At 45.2% G+C, this 18,776-nt stretch overlaps 1 protein-coding gene across 8 annotated transcripts in view; it reads right to left on the minus strand.

The window, feature by feature from the left end:
- LOC140693335 (uncharacterized) overlaps nt 1–11,050 on the minus strand; it is a 60,862-nt gene extending 49,812 nt beyond the window's left edge. For 2 of the 8 annotated variants that reach the window (XR_012069072.1, XR_012069070.1), the window contains exons 1-2: nt 10,733–10,911; nt 1,249–1,396 (exon numbers count right to left, since the gene is read on the minus strand). Coding sequence is in view for 2 of the 8 variants with exons in the window: in XM_072957269.1 (XP_072813370.1) it covers nt 1,249–1,396; nt 10,744–10,850 (255 nt within the window). In the remaining 6 variants the exon portion in view is untranslated. Of the gene's footprint in view, nt 1–1,118; nt 1,397–8,136; nt 8,255–10,732 lie in introns of those variants that run through there. The other 6 variants (XR_012069081.1, XM_072957269.1, XR_012069079.1 and 3 more) reach the window with 6 other exon arrangements.
- Between the last annotated feature and the right edge of the window lie 7,726 nt (nt 11,051–18,776).

Here is an 18,776-nt window from a genome sequence, read left to right on the forward strand (position 1 = left end):
ATTGTGCAGCCACTTTGGAGGACAGTATAGAGGTTCCATAAAAAACTGAAAATAGACTTCCGTGTGATCCAGCAGTCCCATTCATGGGCATATGTCTGGAGAAAAATATAATTCAAAAAGACACATACACCCCAATGTTCACAGCAGCACTATTTACAATAGCCAAAACACTGAAACAAACCAAGTGTTCACTGAAACAACACAAGTGTTCACTGACAGATGACTGGATAAAGAAATTGTGGTATATTATATATATATGTATATATACATATATATACACATACATATACACACATGAACACACACACACAATGGAATACTGATCAGCCATAAAAAATAAAATAATACCATTTGCAATAACATGGATGGACCTACAGGGTATTATGCTAAGTGAAATAAGTCAGAGAAAGAAAAACAAATATTCTATATATTAACTTATATATATATATATAAAATAGAACAAATTAATTACTATAATAAAACAGAAATAGACTCACAGGTATATAGAACAGACTGGTGGTTACAAATGGGGAGAAGGAGGAGAGGGGAGGCAGGAAGGGGGTAGGGGATTGAGAGGTAAAAATTACTATGTATAAAATGGATAGCTTACAGTGCTGTATCATACAGCACAGGGAAATATAGCCATTATTTTATGGTGACTTTAAATGGAATATAATTTATAAAAATGTTGAGCCTCTTTGTTAGACACCTGAAAATAATATGATGTAAATCAACTACTCAATTACAAAATGTTTAATAAAAGTTTTCTTTTCATATTATTTGCAATAAGTTGGAAGCCAGAACTGTCAATAGAAATATAGTGCAAGTCACAATTTTCCAGTAATACCATTTAGAAAATAAAAAGGAACAAGTGAAATTAATTCCAGTAATAATTATATTTATCCCAAAATATCCAATATACAATCATTTCAAAAGTGTGACTGACACTTTTAAAACTTATTAATAAATATTTTACATTAGTTTTGTTGTACGAAGTCTTGAAGATCTATTATGTATTTTCCACTTATAGAACATCTCAATTCAAAATAGCCACATGTGGCTAGTGGCTACCATACTAGACAGAGCAGATTACACCATTCACACTTCTGATAAATTACCTTCTGTTACTTATTTTAAAAACTTGCAGAAAAGGCTTTAGATATTCCCTACATCAAACAAAACAACCTTGACGGGTTGGAAGTATCTTCATTATAAAGTGAAAAATAAAGGTAAGAGAGCCATGTTTACATGTATGTTAATGTAACAATAACTTCTTAAATCACTCAGGACTTTACAATCTTTCTTCATATGCCAAGGATTCACTGTCACTGCACAATATTTTTCACTGTTATTATCTTTGGAATTGACAGGCTTCTGATGATCCTGCTTTGTGCATCTGTACATAAAAGAAAACAACAAAACAGAGAAAAAGACCTTGTTAAAGATAGTTTGGGGGGAGGGTATAGCTTAAGTGAAAGATCATATTCTTAGCATGCACAAGGGCCTGGGTACAATCCCCAGTACTTCTTCTAAAAATAAAATAAATAAAAACCTAATTACCACCCCCCTGCAAAAAATTAATTAATTACTTTAATTAAAAGTTAAAAAAAGATAATTTAGTGCAGGCTTATCAGGCTACAAGAGCTACAGTGAATGCCCCCCCATTAATTTAGAAGAAGTCTCACAGTATTTCCCAACATAAAGGCTAAAATATAATTGAGAACAGTTTCTGATGGTCAGCATGATTTTAACAAAAAAGTAGATAGTTACTTCCCTGGTGTCAAAGCTCTGTCAGAGATGGGCACAGAAAATTTAGTAGAAATGATTTTGCATATACCTTTGAAAGAAATGCTAAGAAATGATCTTTTCTGTTGGAAATTAGCCTGCTTTTACATTCTGCAGTAGGCATACATGTTTACAAACCAGGCAGGAACTGGATCATATTTTACACATAATTTAGAAACTGATTTGAATTTTGCTCTCTGTCTGCAAGGCTATTTCTTAGGTAATTACATAAGCTGGCAACTATACTAAATTTTGTTTCCCTGTTTGCTTAATCCTCACAACAACTCTGTAAGCTGCTATTATTACCCCCATATAACAGATAAAGAGCTTGAGGCAGAAAATAATCTGGGTAACTTGGTAAATGGTGGAGCTGAGTATGACTGCAGCCAGTCTGACACTCAAGTCCATTCTTCCCACCGATGTCTGATACTGCTACCTACATTCAGCAATGACCGCTGATTTCATATTTAAGTATGTCATTTCTAAAAGTGCAAAGATATATTAGTACTGCTGTGTAAATTATTCTTTTGAGATGTGATTGCCAAAAAAAACATAAAATCACGGTTCCACTGAGGGAAGGGCAAACTGCATATAGACGGACACAAGGGGACTTTGTGAGGACACAGTTGCACAACTCTAGAAATAGCTAAAATGGCTGACTTATACAATTATAATGTGTGAATTTTATGGCCTGTAAATTACACCCTAATACAGCTATTAAATTAAGAAACTTGATACCAAATTAAGACTAAAACACATATATATATATATATCACACAAAGAACAACAGGCAAATATCATTATTTACTGCACCATTCTTTCATGCAGCTTCCTTTCCTCACTCGTTCCTGAAAGGATGACTCATTTTTAAAATAGTCTTTTAATTTATTTAGCAAATAATTTTTGACAGCCTACTATGTACCCAGGACTAATCTAGGCACTTGGAATAGATCAATAAACAAAACAAAATTCCTGTCCTCACGGAGCTTGGTTGGAGTCTAGCTGGAGTGGGGGGTGGAGATGACAATTCACTCAACAGAGCAGCAGAGGAGGTGGCATGATAGGAAAGAGGAACCATGGAAAAATCAAAAAAGGGCAAGGTAAAGAGAGTTTAGGGTATGGGATGATGGTGATGTTGTATTAAATACCAGAGCAGGCCACACTGAGGACTGAGGTTAGAAATAAGACTAGGAGGTGACAAGTCCCAGGTGGATGGAATAACCATCACCAAGGGCAGCGTGCACCTCGCATGTTCCAGAATGGGGGCACGGCTGGAGCTGTGGAGAAGGGTCAGTGCAGATCCTGTACGGCCTTGGAGGACGTTGTAAGGACTGTGGCTTTTACCCGTAGTGAAATGGGGAGGCACTGCAGAAGGAGGACACAATCTAACTTAGGTTTTCAAGGCTCACTTGACTGCCGGGTGAGAATAGGCAAAACGGGTCAGAGATGAAAGGAGGGAAGCCTCTGAGAAGGGCTGTGCAGGAGGAGAGGACAGTGGCTCAGGGCAGGGAAGCAGCAGTCGAGGCAGGAGCCATGGTGAGAAGTGGCTGTGCTCCGGATAAGTTTTAAAGTCAGTGTTAAACCAGGTCTATTGACAGAATTCATGTGGTATGTCAGTGAAAGTCAGAATAACTCCAAGTTTTTTGACCCAAGCAGCTGGAAGGATTAAGTTTCCACTAACTGAATGGGGGAGGTTGCAGAAAGGACCAGTTTGGGGGGTAGGAGGACCAAGAGCTCAGTTTTTACACATGTTGGTTTTAAGATATCAGAGTTCCAAATGAAGATGGCAAATCAGCAGAAGATTGTAAGAGTTCAGAGTTGGAGAGAAAAAGTCTAGCGGGAGACAGAAATGTGGGAATCATGGGTCACACAGGTGGTAGAGGAAGACATGAAACCCAGGTACTCAAACATTAAGATAACCTGGCATTAACCATAGAAGTTTTCCTTGAGGGCCTGCCTACTAGGTGTGGATATCAGTCCTATTTCCCGACCACTCGAGTTTTAAAAAGGAACTTACAAATGAATTCGTGCAAGACACTTCCTCCAGGGGTTGGGTCCAGAGCAGGTGTGGGAGAATGGGATGGTGCACGCTACTCCCTAAGGCAGAATGTGTGTGTGTGTGTGTGTGTGTACGCATGTGAGTGTGCACAGGGGGATGAGACACACCTGGCTTAAGAAAAAGAGCTAGAAAGTCTAGAAGCCGAAAGATGAAAGAACATCCAGATCTGGTAGAGGGAACAGGGGAAACACTGTGTACTGTAAGACATATCCCCATACTGCCATTTCCCACCATCCTTTCATCAGGAACACAGTTGGAAAGGGGGAATTATGTAGATACGTGTGATGTACACAATCTTTCTGACTATGTAACACTGACTATCTACATATGTAGCAAGTTAATGATATTTATATCTGCTTCAAGTTTAATAACATGTTCACAACAGAGAGAAAATAAAATATTGATGACTGGTAGAAGCATCATAGAAGGCCTTTCAATGCTCAGAATGGAAGCAAAAGCAGCTTCAACCCACAAAGAATGTCATTAAGGGTCAAGAATGTTTACATTTTCTTAAGAAATTGAGAGTTACAAATTCCTGCTTTAAAGAATTAACTTTAATACAGATACCATACTATAAGCAACGTCTATACTGGAGCTTTCATAAAGCTATTTTTAGTTCCTGTTTGTTCTGATGTACTCCAGACACTCTGCAATGAAATCCTTCTTTTCAAAGGCTTAAAGGAATAAAAAAAGAAATAACACTGCATTCTTTTAAGTGTTCCCTGTACTGAAAGTCACTTGCAAATGCAACACCCTGCCACAGGTCAACATTTTTAACAATAAAGTACTTTGCGCAGTTTTTCAATTTCTATGTGTCTTTGTGTCAGTCTCTCACTCAGAAGCAGAATGGAGTATCAGAAAATGATACATTATGTCTAAAACTACAGATGTAGGAGATGAACGTCCACCAGGAAACAGCTAAGTGTGAGGGCAAGGTTTACCTTTTAAGTTACCGTAAGTGCAGTTACACCTGCTCCCTGCTTCCCCTGTGAAGAGCTAGTCTTTTCCAGAAAAGCTCTCATTCTGAGAACTGTCTTCTTTAAAATATTCGGAGATTCTCTTTTAAGGCTCTTTCACTTTTAAGTCTTTCCCCAACTCTACATCCTATAACAAGTGTTAAAATTATCCAATAGCCTATTGTTACAGAACATGCTCTACAAAAGCTGAGGTTTCCCAGGGTTTGGATCCCAGAACTCTGCTACCAGATAATCCTAAAGCCTTCCTTCCATAATTGACTCTTCTGCCAATTCCCAGCTGCGGGCAAATTCGGCTTCTCAGACCAGGTAACTTAATAATTCTGCCTTCAAACACTCTACTGTCAGTAAAGGAACTCTCAGACAGGAAGCACACAATGCCCCTAGTGAGGGTTGCCTCCTTCAAACAATCAAGATGCCATCACCAAGCAAATAATTAAACCTACTGCAAAACTTCTGAAGACAATTACAAACAATATAGTTTGTATAGTTGCATACTATTTGCTCTGGAATAGTCATTTCCAATGGAGGGAACAAAGGACCTCATGACCCAAGCAATTTTTTTAAACTGCACGAAACCATCCCTCATCACGTGAGGATTCAGGCAAGCCCATCTTACAGGCCTAGGAGTAACAGAATGACAGCACCTCTAGGAGTAGGATGAAAAGCAGCGAGGTAGACTTCTAGTGAAAGAGGGTGATGTAATAGGCCCCATTGCCCACTTACCTCCCACCACAGGACAATCATCTTATATCGAGAACAAACACTTTGGGAAACAGAGGTTGTTTATGTTTTTATGGTTTTCTGGTGGAAATAATGCCCTGAGTCATGTGAAGTTGTGGCTGCAAAATTGAACAGGGGACCAGATATTTTCACATTCAGGACACAAATAGCCCCCGGGTAGCCATCATATCTGCTCTCCCCTTTGCCTGTTCATTCCAAAAGCTGCAGGACTCTCCTGCTTGCAATGGCACCCACCACTTCTCACAAATTCTTGACAAGTTCACGTCAGCAGCTGGTGGTGTCAAAGTCACCATTTGTACTGCTCTGAAGTACCTCCATTACTTTATATCCCTTCTATTTTCTCTGTTGTCTTCCTAGCTACACTTGCATTCACAAGTTGGTTACCGCACTAACATTGCCTCTGTAATCAGTCCAGGACATAGGAAGTAGAGATTCAAGTGTAACCAGTAACAGAACACTTGTCATGCCACTCTAGTTTCCCAACAAAATACTCTGGCATCCCTCATCTCACCCAAAGAACCACCGCATGACTTAGAGGTTGTAAATGTAGAGGGCTTTCTCTACTGGGAAACACTGTGGCTTGTGGTAGAGTTGCGATTTCAGTTTTTGCAATTAGTTACAGGCAAAAAGACATGGTCCGCAAATTTTCTTCAAGCGTTTGGAATTTAAACTTTTATTAGATACAGAGCCGGCGGACTAACCGTAATCCATGAACATATGGTCATATTATCAAATAATGTTCATGTCTGCCTTACAGATATGTAAGAACTTGAATTACACTTGCATCCTGTAGGCCTTTGGAATTGGATGTGAAGCATCCTGTGAGTCAAAAACCTCCTATCCAGTTACAGAACACCTTAAAGACAACATCACATTAATGCCACTGAATACATTAGTATAGCCCATGTATGGTTAAGTTACATCTCCGACTTCTCAGAGTTGGAAACGAGATGTCTAGAAAAGCTGGAAAAGGCCAATTACCAAAACAGCTCAAAAGTTAAAGCAGACTCTTGCACCTCCCAGAGCGGAGGGCGGAGGGGGCATTGGTCACCACCCTGTCCTCCCCCAGGACGTGGCATGTGGGGAAGCAGGCAAGAGTGGGTGGCTGGGACTCGGAGGTGGAGAGGTGATGAAAACAAGAGTGGAACTGCTCTGATCCTAGAACAACAGAGCTGTAAAAAACTCGGCTTCAGTTCAACACGCTCCCTCTCCCACATTCCCTCCCACCTACATGACAAAAAGAACAAGTCAGGCACTTTCTGCCCATGACGGTGACTACTAGCAGGAAAGGGACCAGGATAAAAACATGTCATATAAAAGATCAGTCTGATTTTAAAGACAGTGTTATAAACAGTGAACATCACTGTCAGAGTGGGGCACGTGAGACGCTCAAATAGGGAGGAGGAGGTTGAGGATCCCTTTCCAGCACTTCCATGTCTTTTATCACTCCTATTTCTGACCTTTCCTTTGCCACTTTTTGTAGCACTTCTATCAATGGCAGGTAAAGGTGCAGCAATGTGACTTGGCCGTTTGGCCGATGGGGCTACATTTCCCAGCACTGGAATGAAAAGGCACTGGAAAAGGATCAGCTGGAAGATGTGAACTGCGGTCCTGGCCTGTGCCAAACACTAACCAGGTGACCCTGGGTTAGGCTCTTAGTCTCTCTGGGCTTCCGCTGTTTACTTATAATCGAAGGTTTTGTCCTTGCACAAATATATCCAATATGAAATGTAACGTAAAAGTCAAACATAATGACATCTCACCTGCTTGCCTCAGGGAACTGTACAAGCATTGAACACTATGTGAATGTAAACACAGAGTTAAGAAAACTGTTGTGGTAAAGCGCTAAACTAAACATGGAGATAAAATTTAATGGATATTCTTGGCTTTTTTTTTTAATTGCAACACTGAATTAATAGCTATTAGCTATAATCCACACCACCACCCCTGCGAATAAATAAAGTATGTAAGCACTGCCTGGATGCCTGCTATTGCCCAATGCTAAGCAGGGTGAGGGGTATAAAGGAGGCTGAACAAGGGAGTCTTCTCCAGTTACCAGCTAAGTGAGGAGACACATTGGAAATCACCCGGGAATGTTACCAAGTCAGTACTCAAAGTCAAGAATACAGGCTACCGATCATAAACAGTGCAGGAATACAAAGAGCAGCTAGAAGTATTTAGAGTAAATAGGGAAGACTCTGTGAAGGAAATGGGACTCCAACTAGTTCTCAGGGTAATTCTAAGCTGTTTTAACTGAGGACTGGATAGGAAAAGGCTGGTGACTCCTGGTTTTTAATAGGACACAGGTTATCCTAGGAGGCTAAGTTACAAAATGATTGGAAAACATAAGGTAAGTCCAAAATGATGAAGGGTCAAGACTACCTGGCTCAGATCTGGTTGTGGTAAGTCTTTGACTTGACTCTAGATGTTGGAGCGTCAAAACTGTAGGTTGACTGAAAGGGGGGGAAGAGAATATCCAAGAACTCAGCAGAAGGAATAATTCATGTATCAGGGATGAAAGCTATTCATCAGAGTATCAGGAATCAGAATAGACACTTGAAACCAAAAACATACAGTTCCAGAAGCCGACAATATGTGGAGGGTGGTGAGAGGAAGATAAATCAAAGACCATTCCAAGCCTTTGGGTATTTAAGACCAGAAGAATGATTATCCCACTGAATAAGTGAAGACGCTGCAAGAAAAAAGATTATGAAATCAGCTTTAGACATGATGAATCTGACATATGAGCTAAGAGTAGGAATTATCTAAGAAGCTCAAAATTCAAATCTGAAGCACAGATCTAGAGTACAGGCTTAAGATACAGATGGACAAGACATGATAAAATTCATAAAAGAAAACATAGGCAAAACATTTTCTGAGATAAATCTTAGCAACGTTCTCCTAGGGCAATCTACCCAGGCAATGGAAATAAGAGAAAAAAATAAACAATAGGGACGTAATTAAACTCATAAATTTCTTCACAGCAAAGGCAACCATAAATAAAACAAAAGGAAACAATAACCTACGAATGGGAGAAAATATTTGCAAATGATACGAGTAACAAAGCCTTAATTTTCAGAATATATAAACAGCTCATACAACTTAATAACAAAAAAACAAACAACTGAATCCAAAAATAGGCAGAAGACATAAACAAGCATTTCTCCAATGAAGACAGAAATGGCCAATAGGCACATGAAAAAATGCTCGGTATCACTAATAAACAGAGAAATTGAAATCAAAACTACAATGAAGTATCAGCTCACATCATTCAGAATGGCCATCACTCAGAAATTCATGAATGATAAATACTAGAGAGGCTGCAGAAGGAAGGGTACCCTCTTACACTGCTGGTGGGAATCCAGTTTGGTGTAGTCATTATGGAAAGCATGGAAATCCCTCAAAAAACAAAAAGTAGGCTTGCCCTATGACCCAGCAATCCCACATCTTTGTATATAACTGGAAAGAACTCCAATGTGAAAAGATACCTGCACACCAGTATTCATAGCACCAATGTATACAATAGCCAAGAAATGGAGGCAAGCTAAATGTAGCAACAGATGACTGGATAAAGAAGTTGTGGCAAATTTATACACTGGAATACTACTCCACCATGAATAGGACAAAATAAAACCATTTGCAGCAACATGGATGGAGCTAGAAATCGTCATTCTTAGTGAAAGCAGCCAGAAACAGAAAACTACCAAATGATACCACTCATATGTGCAATGTAAAAAAAGAGAGAAAAAGACACTGTGAATCCATCTACAAAACAGAAACAGACTTGCAGACTTAGTAAACAATCTTAAGGTTACAGGGGAAAGGGGATAGGAAGGGATAAATTTGGGAGTTTGAGATTTACAAATGCTAGCCACTACATATAGAAAGAGATTTTAAATAAAGTTTCTTCTGTATAGCAAAGAAATCTATGTTCATTATCCAGCAATAACCTATAATGAGAAAGCCGATACAGCCTCCAACTGAGGAAGCAAGAGAAGAAAGGAGAGTTAGTTATGCTGGGCTAGAGCCCACTTCTAAAATCCTTGTCAGCCACTGAGGCTGCCCCAAGTACACTGAGCCCTCCTCCCACGGACAGGCTGACATGACATGCGTCCTGCAAACCTGGGGCAGCAGAGGCCGTCCCCAGGTCTGGCCCTGGGGGAGATGGGAGCAAGTCCACTTGCTCCCCTTGGGGCAGCACCCCTCCCCGCAGCCCCCGCCACCTGACTGCACCGCGCCTGCCTCTCAGGAACCCACTGACTTGAAAACAAGTGATCCACGAACCTGGGGCAGCGGCAGGGAGATGGGCAGCGAACTTGCAAGCTGGTGGACTTGCCCCCATCTCCCCCACGGCCTGTCCAGGGCTCGGCCTCTGCTGCTCCAGGCACGGTCCGCAGGTCAGCCTGCTCCCGGGAGGAGGGCGCGGTGTGGTCGAAGGCAGTGGCGGGTTATGGAGTGTGCCCATGGGAGCCCATGGATTTGCTTCAAACTCCCCAGCGCATGGCCTGAGCTTGGCTTCTGCTGCTCCAGATTCGTGGAACTCAGGTTACAGGTAGCCTGCTCCTGGAAGGCGGGTGCTGTGCTGTCAGGGAAAGGCGGCAGCTGCGATGGCGGGATTGGGGCTGCCCTGTGAGAGCGCGGGGGTTGCGACCATTTCCCGCTGCTGCTGCAGCCATCCCAGCACACTGACCACACCGCCCCCACCTCCCAGGAGCAGACTGACCTGTAACCTGACTCCCACGAACCTTGGGCTTTAGAGGCCGCCCCCTAGGTCAGGCCGCGGGGAAGATGGGAGCAAATCCAGGGGCTCTCATGGGGCAGCCCCCATTCCATCCGTGGCCCCGCGACCGCACCGCACCCGCCTCCCAGGAGCAGGCCATGATCTGGGGGCCAATCGGAGATGCTCCTGGGCCTTCCGGCGCCCTCCCACCTCCCGGGGCTGTACCTGATCTCCTAAACCCGGGTTTAAGCTGCGGCACAAACGCGAGGTCCAGGAACTACTAATAGCGGGGTTACCACGAACCACAGCGGCGGCTGGGACCCGCCTCAGGGTCCTAACGTGCTGCACGGCCGGGACCTCATCTCCGCACCCCTCCCTGTGCGCTTCCTCAGCTGCACAGCCCAGGCGTCACCCGCCGGCTCCCCGAGCAGAGCGCCCCCACCAGCGCACCCTTATCTGACCGGCAGCGGCAGCCAAGCCTACGGAAAGCGGCGGCCCAGACCCCAAGCTGTGTTCCTCTTCCAGGAGATGGTCCAGGAGCAACCGGCTGCCGCCAGCTTCCACGCATTCTGGGCGGGTTCCGGCGTCCGCGCGTCTGTCCTTCTGCGCGTGCGCGCCCCTCCTCCTCCCGCCTGCAGCGCAAACTGCTCGGGTGGGTCTCCTGCTTTAATGGACCTGGCCACTGGGGCCGGGAGGAGCCAGGTGGGGCCCCTCCCTCTTGTCCCTCCGGTCTCCATCCCCAGAGCCTTCACCCCGCCACCAACTGGGTCATGGCACTGTACTAGAACCACGACTGTCCTGGGCCACGCCACATCCCGCCAGCCCCACTTCCCCTTCTCACCTTCCCCTCCCTGTTACTACCCTCCCACCCCTGGCCAGGCCCAGTCTCCCACCAGACCTTGAAGACAGGGCTTCTTCTCCTCACACCGAGGTCCATGCCCTGACACTCCGTCCTGCTAGATCTTAACCTGTGGCCCCTACACCCTCGTGCCTCACCACAGGACACCAAACTTCCTGAAACTGTCCCCCTCACTTCTCAGCCAGGTTAGTTCTACTCTGAGTGGGCCCCACACTCCTCAACATATGACCCCTCACCATGGGATCTCCTTCACTCTGAGTGCACCCATACCCTGAGCTCACTCCCTCACCCCTCACCCTATGGTTGGGGGTGGGGAAATCCGGGCTCCAGTAATGATGACTACTGCCACCAGTGGGGGACACAGCCTAGTGTGCACTTTCATAGTTAATGTCTGAGGCTACAAGGCGAGGCAGGCTGGGCTGAAGGCGGTTCCAATTCCCGCCCTGGCACCCTGATCCCTGCACCCAGTGTCTCATCTGACCCGATGGGTCAGGGTGATCCCAGGCTGCCAGCTACTGGCCTGTGGGCCTTGGGTGGTTGATGGTCCTGATGGTGATCTGGACCCCTAGGGCGAAGGCACTGGGCACGCAGACCTTTGGGGTGGGGGAGTTCAGAGTGTCCACTTGAGCCCAGGGGTAGACAGCAGATGGTGGGCTGTGTGCATGGGGCTGTGTGTGGCCTGGTCTCAGCCCTGGTGGGTGCAGGAATCTTGTTCATTCACACCAGGCCAGAGGGAAGAGGGACGGGAGCTTTCAAAGCATCAAAGTTAGGAAGCCAAGACTGGAGAGCAAAATAGGAAGGTGCACTGTCCAGGCCACCATGGATCCCGCTGCGACACTGGTCCGATGCATCAGGGGAGACTGACAGTTGACTGGTGAATGAGACATCCTCTACTGTGGTATAGTTTACAGGCAATTGAAGGGGTTTTGACAGGTAATTTTAATCCAATAATTGTCACTTTCACTGTGGGAGATCAGGTCCAAAGTCATGGGGAATCTGGCAGTGATCCTGCCTGAACTTCAGCCTGGGACAGTGGAGGACCCTCCCAGGAATCATCATCTTAGCTCTCACCAAAAATCACTGTAATAGAGAAGAACAAATCTGACTCCATTTTGGATCTGTTCATTTTCCTTTAACCTTCTGCCATGTTTTCTAGGCTTAGTCTTGCTAGCTCTGCTCCTTTTGAAAAACAATGTTGCCTTTAGCCTGAAATAAACAGGAGAGCCTATTCTCAGGGCTCTGAACGTTAAGAATATTAACACTTTTGCACTCCTATAAAGATAACAAGTTGCAGAATAGAAAAAGTTTGTTTTGTTGCACGTTTACAGGAACACCATGATCTGAACCACGTGGATAGCTGCAAAGAATTCCATGAACAAAGAAATCCTACAATGAGAAGTTTGCAACAACCAACCACAGCCCCTCCCCTTTTTAGTAGAAAAGGAGCCTGAAGTCTGATGGGCAATATGGTTCTCCAAGTCTGCCATTATCTTGGTCTGCAGCTGTCTACGAAGACCAGGTCATAGTGCCTCTGTAAAATCTCTAACAAAAGCAAAAGTTATTTTCTATTCTGCAACTTGTTGTCTTTATATGAGTGCTAAAGTGTTAATATCCTTAATGATCAGAGCCTTGAAAATAGGCTCTCCTGTATATTTCAGGCTAAAGGCAACATTGTTTTACAAAAGGTGCAGAGCTAGTAAGACTAAGCCTAGAAAAGAGGGCACAGGGTTAAAGCCAAAAGGACAGATCTTCTATGGAGTCAGATTTTTTTCTTTTCTATTATAGTATATTCAATTTTTCTTTTAAGATAGTAAGAATAAAGTTTAGCCTTTTCCCATTTTAAATTGTGCAATTTTCAGGAACATTAAGTGCATTCACAGTGCTGTGAGACCAGCACCACTTGTTTCAGACTATTTCCTTCCTCAAAGTAAAAGCTTGTATACAAAGAGCACCCCACGTCCTACCTCCCCCAGCCCATGACAAGCCCTAATCCCCTTTCTCTCTCTATGTCTTTACGTATCCTGGAGGTTCCCTATCAGTGAAATCGTATAAAAGGTGGCTTTTTTTTTTGTTTGTCTGCCCACATATCTTAAGTAGGAACGGGTGAAATTTTGTTTGTTTCCACGTGAATTAGCATTTTTGTATTTTGAGAGGAAAACCAGCTGGATTAAAGATGAGACGTACCAAATGAAGCCCTTTTAGTAACTCAAGCATAATCTTGGAGTAGGCACTGCTGTTCTAAGTGTGAAACCAGAGCCAGAAGGGAGATGCTTAGCTCTTCTTATGGCAAAATAAAAGCAAACAAAAACAGAAAACAAAGGCCAAGAAAGACAGATGGAAAGACAAACCACAGCCTGGAAAAACCATTCCTCATTACCCAAGGTCAGAGAAAAGCTTCACATCCCTGTGGTCCAAAAACCTCTTGAAGCCCAGTGTTCTGAAAAGAAACAAAACACACACAGAAAGTTCCAACGAGAGGCAGTGCAGGTGGCCAGTGTCTGCTAGAGATGTTCGACCTCTCAGGTGAGGACACAGGCAGACGGACAGACTGCAGAGACAGCATTGGCCACCATCACACTGGTAGTTCTTTAGCCCGGTGACAACCAGCCCTGGTGACAACGTGAGCAGGCAGAGGCCCCAGGAGTTCCCCTGGAGGGAAGAGCAAATGGACGCTCCTCTCCGGCAGAACAAGGTGCAGCATACATCAAAGTGCCACAGGTGCATCCCTTCCCTAGCAGTGCTGATCCTTAGAGGAGATCCCACTAACGTTCTTGCACAATTTTCAAAGATAATTTTTCTTCAGTAACATGAATTCAAAATAATCAATATGTCATCAAGGGATTTTCAGAAGTGACCTGCCGTGGGCCCGAAAAATACACACACATAAATACACACATATGCACATAAATATATATATATATATATATACACATACATACAGGAAAAGAGACAGACAGACTGAAACACAGAAAAGCAGGGGGAGCAGAGAAACAGAGAGAGAGACAAGACAGAGAGAGAGGCACTGAGAGACAGAGACAGAGACAGAGAGAAGGAACACTGGAGCTGGTAATGAGTGGAACTCACGCACATTTTCACAAGTCAGTCTACATGTCAGAATCTGGTCCCAAAGTCCATCTATCTTCCAGGGGAGGGTGTGGGGTTCACACAATGGCGTGGGAACAGAAGGCAAAAAATAGGAAGCCATTGTGGGGCAGCCCACCACAGAGGCCGAGATGAGACACTGTGCCTGTATTTCAACATGACAGAATGACCTAGGAGGTTGTATGCCAGAGCGGACGATGTCAGAGTTGTATTTAATTTCAGTCTCACGACTGGGAGCTGGGAAGCAAGTAGCAAGGAAAGTGACTTTATCCAGACCACAGGGCAGACCCCGGCCGGTGTGGCATGTGCTCTGCGCTCCACCAGCCCTCTGTGGGGTCCTTCCTTTGCTGAGTCTGTACACGATCTCCCTGTGATGCCAGCCCGTGGTGGTGACAGATGCAGTAGGCGTTTCTAGGTCTAGAGACAGGATGGCTTCTCTAGGAAACAGGGGCCAGAATGACCCCCACTGTGCCGATGGGGGATTGGGGAGACCATGAGAGGCACGTGGCTTGTCCAGGATGATAGCACTGCTGAGTGGGGAGAGCCAGGTCTGAACCCAGGTGTGTCCTCAGAGCTGCGGCACTGGCTGCATCCAGGCCTCCCCAGGGCTATGGGGGAGGGTGAGTTGGTGTCACTGTGTGTGAACATGGCAAGAACTGAGAAATGAGAGATTGGCAGCCCAGAAAGGCCCTTGAGGAGCTTTGTGTCAGGAGGAAGCTTGGAGAAGTGGACCCCAGGAAGTGACCTCACTTCCCTGGCAATAGAGCCCAACAGAACTTGGAACCGAAGTCACCAGGCACCCACTCTGTAGAGAAGTCCCTACTCAGCTCACCTGGTTGGAGACAGAGGCATGTTCTGCTGCATCCCATTATCCTGAGGCCGCAACCCCCAAAAAGCCCGCAGTGAGGGGCTGTACCAACGCTGCCGGCGCTGGATCAGGTCTCACTCAAGGCGCCTCTGGCCCTTTGGCCAGAGAGACCCAAAGGTAACACAGGGAGGCCCAGGGCAGGCCCGCCCAGGCCGGGCCACCTCTCAGATCCCACCCAGGTAGAACCACAGCCCCTTCCCGGCTGGTGGAGGTGGATCAGTCATGTTGGGGGTGGGTTTCTGCCTCAAGCAAAAGCAGGTCAGTGGCCTGGGGGCCTGGTCACATCCACAGCCCAGGTCAAAGCTGGCTGGCTGGGATGTGGAGAGCCGGGGAATGGTCCTGCTGCCCGAGGTGCAGCCCATGCTCTCTGGGTATGTCTTTTCCCTCCCGGGTGTCTGAGCTGAACAAGGTCCCAGTCTGATCTGGCAGAAGAGGGTCGAGTGGACAGAATCAGCAGTGTTCCTGGCCGAGCAGGGCTCTGAGATTTCCAGTCCTGGTCAGCTGCTGGTCACTGTCATTGCAGAGTCAGATACCACATACTGAACAGAAGCTGATGAATAAGAACACCAACGCCACCTCCCCAACTGAAGGGCTGGTGTGCCACTCTTCTGAGGGCCAGCACAGGCTCCAGGTGGGTCTGGATATGGAGGGGTCCCCATCACCATGGCCCACAAATCAGTGAGGCAGGCCTCCGACCCAGACATCACCCAGGGCTCTCCCAGGGACCTGCCCGGGGCTGACGGGTAGCTCAGCACACCCGGCTCTGACCTGGAGCACATTGCCCACCTCGCTGTATGTCAGGTGGAGGACCAGGAGCCCCCGAAGTAGATCCCAAAGGTCAGAAATGCAGGACTGGTGCCTATGTGTAGGCGAGGGAGGGGTGAGGGCTGGGCCACACAGGGAGGTGTCCCCAGAGGCTACTGTTGGGACCAGAGCAAAGAATGGTCTCAGACCACCTCTCTGGAATAATTCAGTCACAGAACACATCCTGTGGGCACTTTCTGGGTGGGAGCTGTCTGGAAATGTCTGTGAAGGTTTCTGTCTTTCAAGAGGCACATGGAAAAGGAGGCAGGTGGATAAATTTTTCCTCTCTCACAGCATAAGCTCTTCCACAAGACTTAAAACTCTCTCCACATCCAATAGTTACAGAGGAGGCAAGGGCAGGGGAAGATGTCAGAGACCAAAAAAGGACGATCTGGATTCAGCAGGAGACCACGAGCTCCCTCCTGCCGCTCCTGCAGCTCCTCCTGAACCTGCTTCTGCACCTGGACTGCTGGGCAACCGAGATCCAGTTCAGGCATCACCACCACCACGGGCAGAGCCCCTCTGCACCCACCCACACCTTCTTCTCCAAAATGTTCTCCAAAATCCCACCCTCAGTTCCCCCCAAAACTTGACGTCCCTTCCGCTGGAGATGTATTTGTTTGGTTTTCTTTAGTTTCCTTTGTTTGTTTCACATCATTTATGGCATCCTTTATTTTTCTTTTTAGACTTTCATGTAATAAAATATAGACTTTTCCCCTTTTAAATTGTGCAATTCAGGAGAATTAGGGGCATTCACAATGTTGTGCGACCATCACTACCATCCAGTTTCACACTATTTCTTTCCTCAAAGTGAAACCATGGATCCAGAGAGCGCTCTCCCCTCCCTCCTCACCCAGTCCCTGACAACCCCAAGTCCTCTTTCTCTCTGCGTGTCTTTACCTCTCCTGGGTGTTCCCTTTCAATGAAACTTTATGAAAGTTGGCTTTTTGTGCCTTCCCACATGTATTCACCTGGGGCTGGTGATTTTTTTGTTTTCACTTGAAACAGCATTTTTATTATTTTAAGGGGATATCCAGGGGGATTAAAGATGTGATGTACAAAATGAAGCCCTTTTAGTAACTCTGTGCATAATCTCAGTGTAGACACTGCTGTTCCCCCTGTGACACCACAGCCAGAAGACAGAAGGGAGATGCTTAGCTCTTCCTGTGGTGAAAACAAAACCAAACAAATCAAAAAAATTACAAAAAGCCCAGAAAAAATGCTTGAAAGACAAACCACATTCTGGAAAAAGCATTATTCATAACCCAAGGTTGAGGAAAAGTTTCCCATCCCTGTAGTCCAAAAATCTTTCAAAACCCAGTGTTATAAACAGAAACAGAACAGGCATGGGCAGTTCCAATGAGGGGCAATACAGGTTGCCAGTGTGTGTTAGAGATGCTTGACCTCTCAGGGGAAAACACAGGCAGACGGAAACACTGCAGAGACAGCACCAGTCACCATAACACTGGCGGGTCTTTAGTCAGGTGACAACCAGCCCTGGTGACAATGTAAGCAGGCAGAGGCTCCAGCAGATCCCCTGGAGGGAAGAGTGAAGGGACGCTCCTCTTCAGTAAAACAGGGTGCAGGAAATATCAAAGGGCCACAGATGAATCTCTTCCCCAGAAGTTCTGATCCTTATAGTTCATCCCACTAAAATCCTTACACACCTATTCAAAGATGCCTTTTCAAGGGTGTTCATCACAGCACTGGTTGAAACAGTCGGAATTAAAGCAACACTAATGTTGATGGAGAGGGGATGGGGTCCACTCTTTCTGGTTCATGTGGATGAATGAATGCTGTGCAGTTGGAAAAGTCGGTGCCTGGTCTCAACCCAACGTCAAGGGAGGCCTCAGGGTGGAAGTATGCAGACCCGTCTGCACCCAGGGTCCCATCTGCATGACCACATATGTGTGAAATCAGCATAGATGGAAACTGATCTAATTGTGAGTGTGTGAGAGAAAGAGATGGAGAGAGACATACTGAGAGACACAGAGACTGAGACATAAGCACCAAATCATTCATGACAGTCACTTCTGAGGGTGGAAATTACAAATCTCTTCTCTTTTAGGCAATATTTCCATTTTTTGTACTGTGTCTGTATTACTCTACTAATTCTAAAAGGATTAAAATCCTATGTTAATGTGACCCATTCATTACTCATCTATGGAGTAATTAAAGTACATTAATCCTATTTTTAAAAGAATTTGAAGCCTTCTTAGGACTCAGTTCCATGTCAGCTCCATGGCAGCAGAGGTTCTCCAGGAGGTCGTGTCTCTTCTGAATCAGCATCCAAAAGGGGTGATGAAGAAGTACCAGACTTGGACACTGAAGACTACAATAGATTAGAGATTCTGTTGAGAGAAATTAAGACCTACATTTACAGAGAATAATCCCATATTCATGGAGCAGAAGGCTTCATTCTATTAAGATGACAATAGTCCACGAATAGATCTAAGGACTCAAAGAATGCCTACCCAGATCCCAGGTGGTCTTTTGCAGGAATTGACAATCACTCTAAAATTCACGTGGAAAATCCAGGGGCTCAGAATACATGAGTGAATCTTGAAAAAGAACAAATTTCGAGGAATGGAAAGTCAGATGGAACACATGGTTAATACAAAAGCACTTTAGCTGAAGATAGCTGAGATTCAATAGATGTAGAAGAAAACCTGTCATGGAATCCAATTCTCTCCTCTCCCTTTGCCTTATTATGTTAGTTTGATAACAAAGCCTTTAACTTTCACCATTTAACATGGTAGTTACTTTTCTGGTTGGCTCCTGTGTGTGTATAAATAAACCGTTTCTTTCGTTTATCTCCTCTTTATTTCTGTGGGCTCTGTGGGAGGGACTCTGGATGATGG

Source organism: Vicugna pacos, unplaced genomic scaffold (assembly GCF_048564905.1).
Source record: "Vicugna pacos unplaced genomic scaffold, VicPac4 scaffold_19, whole genome shotgun sequence".
Lineage (NCBI taxonomy): Eukaryota > Metazoa > Chordata > Mammalia > Artiodactyla > Camelidae > Vicugna > Vicugna pacos.